Source organism: Sciurus vulgaris (assembly GCF_902686455.1).
Source record: "Sciurus vulgaris genome assembly, chromosome: 5".
Classification (NCBI taxonomy): Eukaryota; Metazoa; Chordata; class Mammalia; order Rodentia; family Sciuridae; genus Sciurus; species Sciurus vulgaris.
Window position 1 is genome coordinate 166207317 of NC_136465.1, and position 18382 is coordinate 166225698.

The 18382-nt window shown below is 33.6% G+C and overlaps 1 protein-coding gene across 2 annotated transcripts in view; it reads right to left on the bottom strand.

Moving 5' to 3' along the window:
• Positions 1–1957: 1957 nt before the first annotated feature.
• The window catches only part of CRY1 (cryptochrome circadian regulator 1), a 79280-nt gene continuing 62855 nt past the window's right edge, over positions 1958–18382 (bottom strand). The window contains exons 3-13 of one of the 2 annotated variants that reach the window (XM_079143094.1): positions 16971–17113; positions 13744–13928; positions 13262–13350; positions 12286–12426; positions 11892–12203; positions 10617–10768; positions 10277–10479; positions 10077–10172; positions 3599–3670; positions 3420–3523; positions 1958–2591 (exon numbers count right to left, since the gene is read on the bottom strand). In XM_079143094.1, coding sequence (XP_078999220.1) covers positions 3420–3523; positions 3599–3670; positions 10077–10172; positions 10277–10479; positions 10617–10768; positions 11892–12203; positions 12286–12426; positions 13262–13350; positions 13744–13928; positions 16971–17113 — 1497 coding nt within the window. In that variant the 3' untranslated portion in view covers positions 1958–2591. The remainder of the gene's footprint in view (positions 2592–3419; positions 3524–3598; positions 3671–10076; positions 10173–10276; positions 10480–10616; positions 10769–11891; positions 12204–12285; positions 12427–13261; positions 13351–13743; positions 13929–16970; positions 17114–18382) is intronic. The other variant, XM_079143095.1, reaches the window with a different exon arrangement.

Genomic DNA, 18382 nt, shown 5'->3' on the forward strand with positions numbered 1-18382 from the left:
AAACTCTATTATTCATTGCATGCTTCTTCTTGAAATACAAGATTTGGGGTTTGAATTAACCAATGTGTCACTTTCACTTAGGAAGAGGGAATCAGAGTAGGATTCAGAAAAGAGAAGGAAATTAAGGAATATTAGCTCAGGATTTACAACTATCTGCTGCAATCACTGGTCAGGAGAGAGGGGCAGAATGTGCACCAGGAGCTGGAAGCTTGCAGTAGGCTCCATATGACTGTGTGAGGAATGGTAATTGCGTGCACTACAATCAAAACTTGAAAATGACCAATTCAGCTATACCAGCCGTATTAAATAAATGCTACCCAAAGTTTCCACCCCAAATGTTTGAATGGCACATTTCCTGGACCATACAATCAGTGGACCAAACCCTTAGCTAGAGAAATGACGGAAAGAGATTATTACACATATTACCTTCAAAAAATGACAAACGTGTTTTAATTATTGGAATTCTGCTATTTCTAGTATATATGGGATGCATCAAAAATAATGAAGGCTGGGAATGTAGCTCAGTGGTAAAGACATGGTGGGCAGGGGTGGGGGTCAGTCTTACATCTCACATTTACTAATTTAAGCAAATGTGAAAAAAGTAAGGACTCTGTATAGGTTCATTCAAAAGCCTGGCCTCCCTCAACTCAATTTTTTGAAGTTATTGCAGTTTTTGGTAGTAAGAATCCAACAAGTATTTGCAAAACAAATAAAAGGTCTTAAACTGGTAAGATTTATAGATCTCTAGCCCTTCTAGTACTGTATTTGTATGTAAGTGCATCTGCTTAACTGGATCACATTGATTGATATCACTCCCTTTCAGAGATTCCTTTTAATCATGATTTAGACCAAATTGAAAATGTTTTTCAAAAAAATCTCTTAAAAAGCAATACAAAATCACCCTGTATTTATAAGTCAAAATGATGTTCTATTATGAAAATGCTTATTTACTCACATTAAAACTGGATCTTTCCCCCAGATGGTGATGATAAATCCACCCAGGACTATGTTTCTCAATTTTGCATAGTACAATTAGGTTCACAGAGTGGGATGCGAAGTGTGGCTATTGTGAAAAACAATTCAAATATTACTTTTTTTAAACAGTGGTGAAAAAAGAAGATAAACCATAGGCTTTTTCCTTTCCCTTTTTTCAGTAATGGAATTTTTTGATCATTGTTAATTCATTGTCCAGTATATATTTTTAAAAATACATATCATCTAAAATATGTTGTTTCTGCATTTTGACTGAAATTTATCTTAACTGACCTTTAAGTATAATTATTGTTGTGAATACTTGTCACTACTGAAGATGGGAAAATGAAAAGTAACTGTTTATAACTGAGAACAGTAAGAACCAGTCTACTAGGGAACAGTAAGGGGTAATAGCAATGGTAGTAACAATCACAGCAGCTAACCAGAGCTGTGGCACATGGCCATGTAGACTGTGTACTGTACAATCCAGGGTGCTGCACAACATGGAAGCCCTGCAGGTAACTTTCATGAAGTACCTGACCACACACCAGGCACTGCTATGAGCATTTTATATGGAACTGGATTATGAAGCTGATACTACTCTCATCCCCATTTTATAGATGAGAAAAAGAAGGCATAGAAGGTTAAGGTCTTGCCCAAGATCCCAAAGTTGATAAGGGCACAGCCAGGCATTAGACTCTAGAACTCACTCTTAACTGTTGTCCCATTCAGTCTGACTTATAAACTCCCTTGGTTCCCAAATAATCCCTTTGGTTTAAATCTTTCTTGCGTATAATTTTGAAAAATATTGTTTTACTGAAAATATGGTAGCAGCTCCTTCATTCACAAGTGACATGCAGTTTCATATAATCTGTCTCTGTAATTTGTAATCATATCTCACACGCCAATGCTCTCTCTCTTACCAAAAACAAACAAAAAAGGGGTGAGGGTAAGAAAGAAAAAGAGAAACCCAAGTACACAAGAGTCCATATTTGCATATACTTTAATAACAAAGTCACTTTAGCTGCAAATGAACAAAAACAGGGAGACAAGAACTTAACACATGATCCTTCTACAAATTTGGGCCCAAAAAGGCATACATGAAGCTTTAAGACATATATTGTCCGTGTTAACAGAGACTACACCTACTAATTTTGATTATGCATATTTTCTAAAACATTATTATGAAAGAGTGCAAAGTTACATCAAAACAATGTCAAAAAAATTTTGTCCTAAAATTTTAACAAAGCATTTTAAGAAAGTCTAAAAACCTATTTTTCCCACATTGACTCTCAAAACTTTGAGTTTTATATCAGAATACCAGTTTGCAACTTAAACTTTTACCATACATGAAAAATTATCAAAAATATATTGATGGGTCTATACTAATTGTGACTATATTTACATTAAGCAAATTCTTTTACCAAGTTCTTTATATACAAATTACCACTTGCCCTATGTCAAATTCATTAAAAAGTTAAAAACCACAGAAATGTCATTAGAAATAATGCATTTAAAATGTAACTGCTTTCCATCAGTGAAGAACATTTTTAAATAATTTAAAAGTATTGAATTTCCCAGCAAAGTTCAGCTGCAGCCGTATTCTTCTTGAATGTTATCTGTGATTTAAGGGGGGGGAAAACTGAGTAAAGATTGACTGTAAAGAACTAAATGATAAAAATTTGGTGTTTACTTATATTAACTTTAAGAAATTTATAGTCTAATTAGATTGGAACAAAAATTGATAAAAATGTTCAATTAAGATAACTGAAGAAACAAAAAGTCTTTAAAAACTGGCAAATGTACCGTATAAATATCTTCCATGTCAATTTAAATCACAAAATAATACCCCAAATCCAATTAAATTGAATGCAGGCATGGCTTTTGATTCTTTTTTTTTTTTCCCCTTAATTCTTCTAAAAAGGGCTAACATTTAAAACAATTTAAAACTAATGGGAAAGAATTCAGATTTTATAGGCAGCACAAGAGGTAAAGAATATTCATCAGTATTCAAAAGGCAAAACTTGGGGGGGTGTGATAAAGGGGGATCATATTAATGCCATTAAAATAAAGAGGCCACTTAATTGTTTTAGACTCATAGTCATATATCATAGTAAGGAAATGAAAAAGTTGTCTTTTTCCAAGATAAAACTTGACCAAAAAATCACGAGGTTTTCAAATTTAAAGATCATTGATTCAGATGACCACGAGTGCAGTACTTTGTCCTGAACAGATGCATCTCTCCCATCCAATAATTAACTGATTTTACAATGAGTGTGTAAGAATTTACACCTCAAGATTTTCTGATTTGAAAACAGAAATTAGTTCCATTTAGAAATTATCTTATTTTTTATGTTAATTATATATTCTTTTTAGAAATACATGACAGTAGAGTGTATTTTGAATTATATATTCTAAAGCAAGAAATAAAGCAATGAGGTGTTTACCTAATTAGTGCTCTGTCTCTGGACTTTAGGACCAACACTCTGTGTGTCCTCTTCCTGACTAGGACGTTTCCCACTGCTCAAACCAGTGCCCATGGAGCTTCTTCCTACACATTTGAAAAATGCACATTTAAGACAGGAAAGATGAAAAAGCATAGTGTGTTCAAATGCTTCTTTCTTACCTTGCTTTAACAGGTGAGTTTGCTGACTGTCTCCATGAGCATAATGTAAAATACCACTCCCTTGAGCGCAACCTGTGTATTTAACACAGTAAAATGACTTAAAATCCAAGATGTATGCATAGACTACAAATCCAAGTTTTAGTATTTGTAATCTAAGTTCATTTGTAAAGTTTTCACAATCCTCCCTATAAGCCAAAGATCACATGCCTAAATCAGAAAAATTTAGGCTCACAGACATGTTGACAGTTGAGAGGCAAAATCACTGATAATCATTTTCTAAGAAACATTTTCTTTACCACATGACAACTGAAAACTTGACTATGAAGATAAAATGTAGGGGCAATAGTGAGACAGACATTCTTCCTTTTCTCTTGACCCTTCTTCCACATTTTTCCTTCAGAGCCCCTAAAAAGCATATTTATTTGGAGATGAGGACTTGCCAGAAAGCTAAACAATTCAAATAATACATGAAGGGGCAGATACAGACTAGGTTATCTAGTCTGAGCAATTCTATCAAGCCTTCCAAAAAGGGTTAGGAGCATGGGTTGGTTAGCATAGAAAAGAACATTTCAGAGAAATATTTTTGTTGGTGTGTCCAGATTAAGGAAAATATAGGAGCATTCTGGCAGCAGAACAGGTCATTTTATGGTCTGAATAAGACTACTTATTTTTATTTTATGATCATCAAGTATTTCTGGATATAGAATTCAGCTTTTCAGGTACTCAAAACTAGAAAAATGGATGCCCTGGATCATGAATGAGACCTTATAGCAGTGGAACAGACAGCTCTACCATATATTAATAAACATTTAAATTCACATTATTTTAAAATTTCTAGTTTGGCATTCACAGAATGGTCATTTCTAATTGTACTGAAAATGTACATTTGGCATTTGGATTTGTAAGGGTGGAGGTCAGATTCTGGATGATGGTAAATCCACCACTTGCTGGTGCTACTCTAGGTCTTACCATCTGTGGGGCTTCCCCTAATGGTGACACTTGCCACAAGGCAATACTGTGTAACATTATTTAAAACTACTTCTTTTCCATATTTTTAATTGGTGTATTATAGTTGTACATAATGGTAGGATTTATTGTTACATAATTTGTACATGTACATAGTACAATGACATAATTTGGTCAATACCATTCCCCAGTATTTTTCCTTTCTGTTTCCACTCTTTCTGACCCCTCCACTATACTCAACTGATCATGAGATTCCTCCCCACCCCCAATCTTTCTTTTCCTTTTTCCTCTCTAGCTTACACATATAACAGGAAATATATGACCCTTGATCTTCTGAGTTTGGTTTATTTCACTTAACATAATATTCTCAAGTTCCATCTATTTTCCTGCAAATGACGTAATTTCATTTTTCTTTATAGCTGAATAAAGTTTCATTGTGTATATATACCACATTTTCTTCATCTATTCATCTGTTGATAGGTACCTAAGCTGGTTCCATAATTTGGCTATTATGAACTGTGCTGCTATAAAATGCATGTGCATATATCACTATAGTATGATTTAATTCTTGAGGATAAATGGCATGGCTGGGTCACATGGTGGTTCCATTCCTAGTCTTTTGAGGAACCTCTATACTGATTTCCATAGTGGTTATAGTAATTTACAATCCCAACAACAGTGTAAAAATATTTCTTTTTGTACACATCCTCTCTAGCATTTGTTATTGTTTGTACTCTTGATAGCTGTCATTCTGACCAGAGTGAGATGAAATCTCAGTAGTTTTGCTTTGTTTCCGTAATTACTACACACCCATTAAACATTTTTTTCATATATTTGTTGGCCATATGTATTACATTATTTAAAACTTCATGCAACTATATAAATACACTTAACTGCCACTGAACTGCACACTTAAAAGTGGATAAAAAGGTAAGTTTTATGTTACATATATTTTACCAAAATAAAAAAGTCAACAAATACATTTTTGATTATTGTATTTACTTATAACTTACACATTTACTGAGTGCCTGTTTATTCTATAACAGGTGCTAGGGATACAAATATCACTAAGACATGGAACCTATATTCAAGGAGGACTAGAGAGATATATAAAATCACTAAGTACAAGTAAGTGTTATTAGGTACTGGGATAGATGTTAATATAGGATACAATGGTGACTGAGGAAAGAAAGGTCAGTTCTGGAAGATTCTCAGAGGTGAGTCTCAGGATAAGTCATAAACTAGACACCTTGGTTTCATTTTCTCAAGTTAATTCCATTCCTTCCCTTAGTGTTTAGATAAATGAAAAACAGAATATTGAGAGAGAGCAGCTCAACAAAAGAAACAACACAAACTAAATGATTCAACTTTTTTAAAGTTAAAACACACACACAGACAAAACAATAGTATTAGAAATCAGGAAAGTGATTACCTTTGGGGAAGAGGAGAGAATAAGTTCGATAAATATATTGGGAATTTCCTTAAAAGACTATTTTATTTCTTTAGAGTGCTATGTGATCAGCAGTTATGTTAGGTCTCCAAATTCCCCCCAAATTTATGAACACCACTATTGCCTGTCACTTCCTAATAAAATGTTGTAAATTATGTTTTTTTACAATGAAAGAGACAGTGAGTAGAGAACAGAGTTTTCTGGTCAATTAACCTGCGACCAGTTTAGTCACAAAAATCACAAATCTCTATATTAATGTCTCCAGGGTCTCTCCTGAAATTAAATTTCAGGGAACTCTTTTTTTTTTTCTACCGTGAAAGTAACATTTATTTATTATAAAACAACATTTATTGTTTCTTTTAAAGTTTTATAAGGACAAGTTTACCTGATCATTTCTTCCTTATATTATGCTACTAATAGCAACAAAAGGAATTTTAACTTTTAAAATTCTAACTTAAAAATTAGTATGAGGAAAACTACATCAAAATATATCGAAAGGAAATACAATTAACTTTTAATAGTGACTGTATTAGCTAGAATTGAAGATGATTGCTGTTCTTTTTTAGGTTTGTTTTTTTAAATTCTCTATTGCAAATAGTCTTTTTTTTAAAAAAACAGCTTTGAGGTATAATTCACATACACATAACCATAAAATTCACCTGTCTTAAGTATACAATTCCATTATTTTGTTTTTGAACTTTTAATATATTTTTTTAGTTGTTGATGGGCCTTTATTTTTATTCATTTCTTTATATGTGGTGCTGAGAATCAAATCCAGTGCCTCATATATGCGAGGCAAGTGCTCTACCACTGAGCCACAACCCCAGCCCCTCAGTTCTTTTTCAGTTAGTTTTCAAAGTTGTGCAACCATCACTACAATCATTACCAAACATTTTCTGTCACACCCAAAAGATCCCTAATGACCATTTGCTTTCATTCCCCAATCCTATACTGAAGCCCCAGGCAACCACTAATCTACTTTGTCTCTAAAGATTTGCTGTTTATGGGTGGTTCATATAAATGGAATCACGCAGTATGTGGTCTTTCATGTCTGGCCTCTTTAACAAAATGTTTTTAGGTTCCATACATGTTATATGTTGGCATTTTGTTTCTTTTCATGAATAATATTCCATCGTATGGCTATATTACCTTTTGGCAATTGTAAGTAAAGTTGATATTAACAATCCTTTATAAGTCTTTGTGTGGACAGACGTTTTCATTTCTTTTGATACTTAGGAAGAGATTTTTCTGGTTTGTACAACAGATTTATATTTAACTTTTTAAGAAACTGCCAAAGTATTTTCCTAAAGTGCTGGTGCTGTTTTATCCCACCTCTCAGGAAGGGTTCCAGGTTTTTTTTGTTTGTTTGTTTGTTTTGTTTTTAATTAATTTGCTTCACAATATTTTGTGCTCTCTTTTTAATTTTAGCCGTTCTTGGGGTACAGAGTGACCAACTTGCCCCAGTTTGTCTGGCACTTTCCAGGTTATAGCACTGAAGGTTCTGTATCCCAGAAAATTTATCAGTCCTACACAATCAGTGACAGGTGGTCACCCTAAGTGGGTATAAAGAACCACCTCACAGCTGGGCCTGGTGGTGCACACCTGTAATCCCAGCAGCTCAGTAGGTTGAGGCAGGAGGTCTCAGCAATTTAGCGAGGTGCTAAGCAAATCAGGGAGACCTGTCTCTAAATAAAATACAAAATAGGGCTGGAGATGTGGCTCAGTGGTTAAGTGCCCCTGGGTTCAATCCCTTGTACCAAACAACAAAAACAAAACAAAACAACCTCCCAAAAAAACCACCTCACAATATTTAAAATTTGCATTTCTCTACTAATAATGCTGACGAACAGTTAGTTTGTAGTAGAAAAAAAATAAAAATGAAAACACCTTGCTATAAGAAACAGATTGCAGTCTGTTTTATTATAAAAACATAAATACTTTAAGACATCTATGTATAGCTTATTCCTTTCTTGAGCGCAAAAAATATAAAAATGAGAGAAGAAAAATGCAGTATGTATTACAGAGACCGAATTTTCCACAGTCCTTTAAAAACCTAAACCAAATCATAAACAATCTTGCCCTTTGATGTGCCTTGTAAGGCACTGTAAGATAGAAGCTTACAGATAGGATAAGAGTAGGACATCAGGGATATGCTTCAGAAGCATGTAAATCTTTTCAAATGGAGCAGAAACCTGAGAGAAGGAAAGCTTAATACTATAGTCCAAATCTGCAGATCTTTCCACAGACACTGCTGTTTCTAGGTCTAAATGTTCTTCATCTGACTACCCTAATGCTACCTATACCTACCATACTACAAGGAAATCTCTCCAGTCCTTTCAGCTCCTGTTGATCTCTCCCTTTTCTCTTATTGCCAAGTGGAGGCAGCATCTTACAATTTATCACTTTCTTTCATTTGTTTTTGTTTTCCCTCCATGTGCCCACTTAAACTTGTAAGCTCCATGTAACTTTTTATGGCTTCTGGGTCTTTGGAAAGGCTAATAGAACCCAGCTCCAAAGTGTGTTACAGGCGAGTATTTACAAGATTAGAATAGTCTCAAGATTTATTAATTCTTTTATAACATTACAAACTATCTTATATTTATAAATTTGTGAAACAAAATGATCCCAATTTAACTTGCTACCATGATAAGTATCAGACAATAACTCCAAATAAAGAATATAGATTTGAGTGAACTTCTAAGAAGCAGTGTATCCCATCACTGTCCACTAAGCAGGCACCTGGAACCTACTGGTACCTATCCCTCTGCCACCTGGTGTTACAATGCTTCACAGAACTTTTGTCCCTCACATTCAAGTGTGGGCTGCCAAGGCAGGTTGTAAACAGAACAAGAGATATGAAAGAACTTTTGAAATGATATATTGTTGAGGTTTACTTCAAATTATAGACACCCTGAGAAAGAACATTTCTGAAATATATGGCATCACTGGCCCATGGATGTGGGAAAGAGAGTAAGAGCTTTGGGGTTATTCAGACATGGATCTGAATCGTAGCTCAACTTATTAGCCACAGGATCTTGGTTAAGCTACCCAACCTCCCCAGGATAATTTCCCCAACCAAAAAGTAAGGACCAATTCCCCAGAAGGTTATTGTGAATATGTGGGCAAAAATCCACTACTGCTGGGCACAAGGTGGGCAGTGAAAAGGTGAGTGCTTTTATTCCTTTCTCCCAAAACTCATAAAATATAGGCTTTCATAATGATGCAGGATATTTCTGAATTCAGAAAGATTCAGTTTTTAAAAAGATTTTATTCTTAATATTAATTTAGAACATGTGTTTTTTAAAAAAATAAGTATTTCTAAAATACTTTCTTGATTTTAATCAAACTTAGCCTCATGCAATTTCTGGTTAGGTTTTAGAAAACTGATACAATGATTCAAATTTTCAATATATACTAACTTCTTTACATTATTAATATCACATATATTTAGAATGTATGCAATAACTACACACAATTCATATAGAAGATTATCACAGATGAGGCTTTGTAAGAAGAACCTCCTGTGCCAAAGGACTAGAGGTCCTGTGCATGTATATGGTCAATCTTTGGCTGTGCTCACAGGGCTACTGACCTTCTTAATTACCTTATTACTGATGTGCAGTTAAAGAGAAAAAAAAAAATTGAACATTTGGAAAATATGAGATTTGAGTTTCATTTTACCCTTAAAATCAATCTCCTGGGTGGAAGTACAGTTCAGTGCTACCACACCCAGTCCCTAGCATAGGCTGTGGATTTGATCCTGAGCACCACAAAATAAATATATAAATGGAAAAAAAAAAAAAAAGATCTCATTTGGTTTGAAAGACGACTTTCAATGTCATCTACTCCATGTCTGCTACATGTAATGGTATTTTCCATCTTTAAAATGTCACCCCTGGTGTGAGGGGATGCGTATGTGTATACATGTGTATGTATGTGTACAGAGAACCTATCACACTAATTTTAGGGATAGATTTTTTAAGGATAAATCCATGACAGCAAAATATCTAATTATTAATTTCTTTGTTACTAAATACAGAAATTTCTGTACTTTTTACTTACTTCCACTGCTGCTACAACCTGGGATGTTTTCTCCAGGTGCATATCCCATGAGACTTCCATTCCCATTAGGATTAGAAGGTACAGAAGCAAGAAGACCTAAAGAGGAATAAATTTCCTATTACATCATGATCAAGATAAAATTCAAGGATAAGTATGTAAATATCTGTTAAAGAACAAATCAAAGACAGTGACTGACATACCTAGTCCTCTATATCGTGAGAGCTGCTGATAGATTTGTTTCATCCTTTCGATATTCAAACGACTTGCCTCAGCATGGTTCACCATTGGTTTGGGATAATTAACTCCTATCAAACATTTGGCTACCTTCTGGATACCTTCAGGTGCATTCCAGGGATCATAGATATATTTTGCAGGGAAGCCTCTTAGGACAGGTAAATAACGCCTTTTGGGAGAGGAAAAAAATATTAACGAAATATTCTATCAGTAAACTATCACAGTTACTATCAACACCATTTAAGTGATCTCTTTACCTACTCCTTATCTCTGCTGCCCACTGAATAATAATCACCCTTAATTTACCTGATGTAGTCTCCATTGGGATCTGTTCTTCTACCAAAACCAACAGGGCAATAGCAGTGAAAAAACTGTTGGAAAAAGGAACTACAAGACAGCCACATCCAACTGCCAGCATTTATGCTCCAATCTGCATCAAGCAGTAATTCTTCAAATACCTTCAGAAGTAACAGTAACCAATTAGTATGCAAACACATAATTCTCAAAGCAAGTATTTTTGAGGTCACTGTAGATCAAAAATCAAGTCAAAGAAAATCTAGCACAAAATTGTAAAACTAAACATTCCAAAGTTAGCTTCCTTGTGTATGTTCTGTTAGACTACTTCAGGAAAAGAAATGTATTGGTAATATACATTTAGTAGACTGCTTAACGGAATTTACTTTTTTGACCTTCGCAGTATTATTGTGGGGAGCATAAAAATTACTTGAGCCACTAATTTAAAAGAATAAGATATTAGGAAGTAGAGAAAAAGCAGTAATCCGGTTCAAGAAAGCAACAATGATAGCAAACAAAATCGCTAACCAAAACTTAGATACTTGGTACACTGGTGTAGATAAAGGGCACACACTCAAATATAAATGCACCTTAGAAATGTGCTAGCATTCTATAGATTAAATTTCAAATTCCTTGATTCAAAGTAAAATATAATTAAAATAAATGACTTTAATATAAATTTATTATGTAGGGGCTATACATCTTCTTCCTGTACAACTCTGTACTAGAAAATAGAGGAGATCGGGAAAAAACAAAACATGATCAGAAATGGTCTTTGGATAGGGAAAATTTATGAAAGGTAAAATATACATGTAAATCCTGTTATATATAAGCACAAAATGTAGTATGCTTCACTTTACATAATAGAACTATTACCCAAAAGCTGTGATGTTAAACTGAGGTGAAATAATTTATATTTTAAAACTTATAATGTGAATTAGTTTCTTCTAAAAACTCTTGGGTGAATTCACTTTGTAACAGAAATGATCACCTATAAATACATCTGTCCAATAAATCCAGAATGTTAAATCTTAAGAGTTCTCTTAACAGCTAGACTGGTTTAACACTACAACAATTTTAGGTTTAATTGATTTAACCAGTTTCCACCATTTTTCCTGTCTGATTTTACCATTCTGCTCTCAGAATGTATGCCTGTTTTGTGGGGATTCTACGCATCCACACAAAAGCTAGACTGTAAATGGGTCTATGTTAGACAACTTCTAGGATTTTTAAAATAAGATATGAATTCCTTCAAAATATGACCATTCTACATTCTAGAACACCCACCTTCATTCCTTCTTCCCAACTTATCCACAGGTCACCCCGAGTGAGGAAACAAGCAACCGCATGTCTGGCTAAATGGTGAATCCAACCCTCCTGACGAAGCTGTGTCATGATAGCGTCAATCCATGGAAAGCCTGTCCGGCCTTCTGCCCATTTGGCTAAAGCCTCGGGATTCTTATCCCAAGGAATCTGAACACAGATGGGGTTTCCTTCCATTTTATCAAAGCGTGGATTATTTGTTGCTGCTGTATAGAAAAATTCACGCCATAACAGTTGCCCATAAAGAGAAAGAGGAGGGGAACTGTTCTTCTTTACCTATGATTAAAAAGTAAGGAAGTATTATCAACTATTTTTTAAAAAGTATTTCAAAAAAATAAGCTCTAATTTTATATAATACCTTTTTGTAGAGATCAGTTAGTTTGAAGTAAAAGAGTCGACATGACAAACAACCAAATCGGAGATAAGGACTGAGTCCAGTAGGGCTTGCAAGTAAGGAATTTGCATTCATTCGAGGTCTTTCAAAGTTTGCCACCCAAGCCTGAAAACACAGGGAGAATTACATTGATTAAAACAGTCGTTTTAAGAGTATTTAAAATTGAGATTTAAAAAAAAATTACATAATTCTTAGGGAATAACTTTTGTCAGTCACAAATTTATGTTTTATTTAAAAAAAAAAAAGGATAAAAAAAGTGAGCATTCTTTCTTTTCAGTCATTTTGATTCAGCACACATGAAAAACTTTTGAATTCCCAGCACAGGTGGAAAACACCTTCAATCTGTATTTTTGACACTGAGGGAAAGGTGACATACGGTAATCCCCCCTTGTCCACAGTTTCATATTTCCAGGATTCAGTTACCCATGGCTTACCATGCATGATCAAAAACTATTAAGTGGAAAATTCCAGAAATAAATAACTCATAAGTTTTAAATACATTTTATTACAGTAGGTTGTTATAATTATTCTATTTTATCATTAGTTATTGTTGGTAATCTCAAACTGTGCTTGATTTAAAAACTAAACTTTATCATAGGTATGCACATATAGGAAAAAACCTGTATAAAGTTTGGGATGATTTGTGGTTACAGGCATCACTGGTGTCTTGGAATGTATCCCTTGTAAATAAGAGGGAACTTACTACAGAGTTCTATTCTATGTTCAGAGTTATGGTTACATGATATAAGCTTAGGTACAAAGAACAGAAGAGGGGAATGTAATTACTCAGTTGTTAACACTCAAACAATTATGTTTGCTATTTTAACTATTTTTATCAATCCTTTTCAACACTCTGTTTTTGTTTTTAAAGAGAGTGACATAATTTAAAATATGACAGTTTGGAAATATGAGCATGGTTATATGATCTAGATTATCATACTTTTCTTTCCAAATGCCTTTCCAAACGTGTAAGTGCTTCAGTTTCTCCTCCTGGCCACACTGCAGAGGATAAGCCATCTGTATCAAAACCTAAAAGAAAAGAAAGGAAGTGAAAAGAAAAATCCCTTATTCTTCTGAAATTAAAGTTTTTTTATTTAACCATAATAACTGAAGAACAAATTCCTCTGCAGAAATTTTGTAAGAACAGAATAAAAATGAAATGAGTACCTAGACAAGCCCTCACCTACAAAGAATATAATGGGTTCTCTATGCTTTAGGATGTACATCTTCATAGGTAACGACATCTCACATATTTATAGAATACATAAAGAATGTATATATTTATCACTTAGTTTATAGTCACTTTTCCCTTCCTTCCTCCCCCTTCTTTCCTTTCTTCATTCTTTCTTTCTTTCCCTGCTAATGTAAAATACTTTATATGGCAAAATGAAATGAAGTAGGATTTTTGAATCATTTGCTTACCTAGCTCTTCTAGTGAAGGAACTCCATATTTCTCATCATGGTCATCAGACAGAGGAGTTGTGCACTTTTCTATCACTTCTGAAGTAATCGTCTCTACTGGTATCTCCAATGGTTCCATTTTGCTGATGAGAGTCTGAAATCTTTTATAAGTTAGAGGCGGTTGTCCACCATTGAGTTCTATGATCCTATTATATGAGAGTCAGTAAAATGCAATTAGTAAAAAAATGACAATATATTTTGGTTGCTAAGTTCTGCAAAGTCTTAAAATCAGAAAATAAAATGTATTATTTAAAACTTTTAGAATATTAGCTTCTCATATGTAACCAAAAAACATGTTCAAAAGGGTTAATTCATGTAAAAATCATTCTCTTTATTTTCTAGATACTGGCTAGGTATCAAAAATATACCAAGACCATTAAGACAAATAATATTAAGAACTTATGAGTGAAAAACAATTAAGTGGTTAAATTAGCTTAAAGGCAAAAACACAAAAGTAATTCACATGGATATGTAAAAAAATGAATTATAAAACAACTTAAGGAATCTCTGGATAATTAATAAAAATGAAACAAGGCTGATAATTATATCAAGGAACAATCAGCAAAAAATAAATTTTGTTGTATAAGAGATTTACAACATGACATATAGGATACATACAGATAATAAAATAGTTACTATACTGAAGCAAACCAACAACTATAAGCTCACAAAAAAACCTTACTTATTTTGTGATGAAAGCAGCTAAAATCTACCTATTTAACAAAAATCCCTAATGTAATATTATTTTATCAACAGTAGACCTTTGTTGTACTTTAGATCTTGGGACTTGTTCATCCTACATATCTGCTGCTTTATATCTTTTGATCTACATCTCCCCATTTTCTCCAGCAAGTTTCATTAAGATTCTATATTATTGTGATGACAATTATTGAATTATTTGCTATTTTTTACTGTTTTTCTTTTTCTTTTTTTTTTGCAAGACTGGGATGCTTTACCACTGAGCTACACTTCAACCCATTTTTATTTTATTTTGAGATCAAGTCTTGCTAAGTCACTGAGGTTGGCCTTGAACTTGTGATCCTCCTGCCTCAGTCTCCCAAATTGCTGGGATTACAGGAGTGTGCCACCATGCCCAGTTTGTGTTCATGTCTTCATTAAAGATGTCAGCTTTTGTATCTATGTCACATAGAATCGTACCCCCTTATCTGTAATTTTATTTTCCATGGTGTCAGTTACTCTTGGTCAACTGTGGTCCAAAAATATTGATTTGACTTCCCTTTTTACAGAAAGTGAGAGACCACATTCACATAAATTTATTGCAATATAGTGTTGTAATTATTCAATTTTATTATTACTGTTGTATATCTCTTACTATTCCTAATTTACAAATTAAACTTTATCACAGGTATGTATACATAGGAAAAAAATAGTATATATAGGGTTTGGTGCTATCCCTGGATTCAGGCAAATACTGAGGGTCTTGGAACATTTCCCCTTGAATTAAGGGGAGGACTACTACACTTAGGACATATAAGCCCCCAAATTCCAAGTTATTTGAATACCTTAATTCGAATCACTAATTGCCTCAAACAAGTCATACTTAAAAGAATAACTAGCTTTGCCATGGTACTTCGGATTAGATACAATTTTGGAGTAACTACTGTTTTTCATTATGGCAATTTGCTTAGCATTTGGCCTTAAATAAGAATTACAGGGGGGCTGGGGAGATAGCTCAGCTGGTAGAGTGCTTGCCTCGCAAGCACAAGGCCCTGAGTTCGATCCCCAGTACCGCAAAAAAAAAAAAAAAAAAAAAAAAAAAAAAAATTACAGGGAACTCCAACGCTGTCATTTTATAAATGCAGAAACTCAAGCCTACCAGGAGGGTTCAGTAAATTAGTCAAGATCACATAACTGATAAATAGCAAATCTTAGTCTAAAACATAATGTATTTTTTTAATAAATCATGTATAAATTATTATCAACTGTGTGTACAGAAAATAATCATCAAAAAGCTATCCTCTCTGCTTTAAGTAAATTTTATTTGGGCTTAATATTCTAAATTTACACATAGGGTCATATGAATTTTGTTGACTGTAATGATACTCCAGTGGTATTAGTGAGGGTACTATAGATTATAAAATGAAAAGCTTATAAAAACATTTTCTATATGATACATATGAATGATAGACTGCATATGACAAATATTCACATTCAATCCAATAAGCACTACTTTTATGTAGAACACTGAATCTCCCCACTTGGATGCTCCTCCTCTTACCCTGTTTGCTGCCTCCTTCTGATCAGCTCCCTAAGGTTAAGTGCACTAGTAAACTAGAATGCAAGTTTATTATAAAAGGATATAAGACTTCTAAGTTTAATACCAAGTAAGACCCTTGTCTGAATCAAATCATGATTTTTTTATATAATCAGAGACATGTTTTTTACAGAATTAGTTTTATTAACAATACAATGTGTAAATAAGTAAAATAACTAAAAAGGTATATAATTGACATTTCAGTATTTGTAAGAACAACTGTATGTCATAAGTTTTACTTTAATAAGTTAACAAATCCCATGAACCTCCCAAAGTCACTGCATCTACTACTTCCTTGACTTCAATTTGACACAATTTTTGCTAGACAAAGCATCACCAGGGACTAGTGTTTCAAGAAACATACTTTTGAGAAATATGGTATTAGGGTACTGTTCAGAGGACTAAAGTTATGTAACATTATAGTATGTTCAATTTGCATTCGGACTTAAAATCTACATAAAAAGATGATGTATACATATGAAATAAAATAAGATGATCAGAAGATAAGTCAAGGTGATTTATGGCTATGCATCATATAAACTACAAAATTAATAATACTAAGAGCCATGAAAAGTCAGATCATAATAGGTTGAAGTAGTCAAATAACCTTCTGTAATAGCATTAATCACTGATAGTTTTGAAACTGAAGTACTGAGTGCTTTTACCTCATGTACACTGTCATTAATTTTGGTACTTGTTATTGAGTGAACAAAAATTGTGGCAACTAAATTAAATGCTAAAGCTTTGACAAACATTCGATTCTCTCACAACTCCATGATGTTATTTTCAAATATATGTATTACTAGTTAAAATATGTCTATGTACTTAATACCACTGTATACTTTAAAATGGTTGAGACAGTAAATACTGTTATATATATTTTCCTACAACAAAAACCAAAATCAAACCTTACTTGTCTAGGTCATATAATGTGTGTGAAATTCGTACAATGACTTCTACTCCAGCTTCAGTAGCCAGTTTCTTTATAGCTGCATCTCGTTCCTTTCCAAAGGGCTCAGAATCATATTCAATTGAAAGTTTAGTAATGTTCCATTCCTAAAACAAGAAAAAGGGGTAAACATGTATACCAGTTTTATAATTAATTTTTTTCTATCATAGCAATAAGTGAAAGGCTCAAATTCCACTTGAATTGGTTAAATAAATCAAACTTCCAACATGCAGGAAGAAAACACACAAATTATCACCCCAAGAATATGCAAACAGTGAATGTATCCTCACTAGAATCCAGGTATTGTGTGCCAGGCATTAATCAACTTAGCAATGTGCTCAAAACCAGCTCTTAACACTAAATGGGTTTGTATAGCACTTTACTTTTAAAAATTACTTATAATTACATTATCAAATCCTCAAAACAACCCTCAGGATTTGGCGCTTTGGTTATGTCTATGTTTTGCAGATAAGACTAAAATTAGGGGCTTGTCCAAGTCCACAGAGAGCCAGAACACCTGAACTTATGCCTGCTGGCCTAAGAACTGGTCTTTAACAAACCTTTGGTAATTGCTATGGTATGAGCTGCTTTAGGTGAATCCTATAAATTCTGTACATTGTATTTCTATTTTCAGTTTATAAATGTTTAATATTTTCTTGCTATTCATTTTTAGTTTTGTTGAAGTCAAGAATATAATTTGCAAGATTTCAGTCTTCTGCAGTTAACTGATACCTATTTTATAGCAAAGCATAGTCTATCTTGGTGAATGTTTCCTGTGAATGAGAAATGTGTGTTTTGTAGTTCTTGGGTATACGGTTCTACAAATATCAGTCACATCAAACTGAGAGTGTTTTTTTTTTTTTTTCTCAAAGGGGCATTCCCACATCCAATGGAAAGGTAGAGTTGTGAAGTTGCTTGAGACCTAAGATCTGGAATTTGCACCATGTCTTCTTTGACACTTGTTCTACAGAAGTTATAGGGACAACCCAGATTCAGTGGAGTGGAGAAACAACTCTTATCTTTTCATGAAAAGAACAGCAAGATAATGTGGATTCAACACGCCACACCCAAGATATCTGCATGGTTCACTCCCTTATCAAATACCACCTTATGAGTGAGGCCTTCTATGATTTCATAGGAACTACCCTTTCCTTGCCTTAGCACTTACTATTTCACATTTTATTTTTCTCTGAAACACCTATCATGACCTGACATTGCATATTTACTTATTTGTTTATGATCTACTTCCTTCCCACTACAGTACCAGCTCTGAGAAGACAGGTGCTTTATCCGTTTGTTTCATTATTATATTTCTAGCACATTGAACCCTGCCTTGTACACAGCAGGTATTCAATTAATATCTGTGAATGAATTCT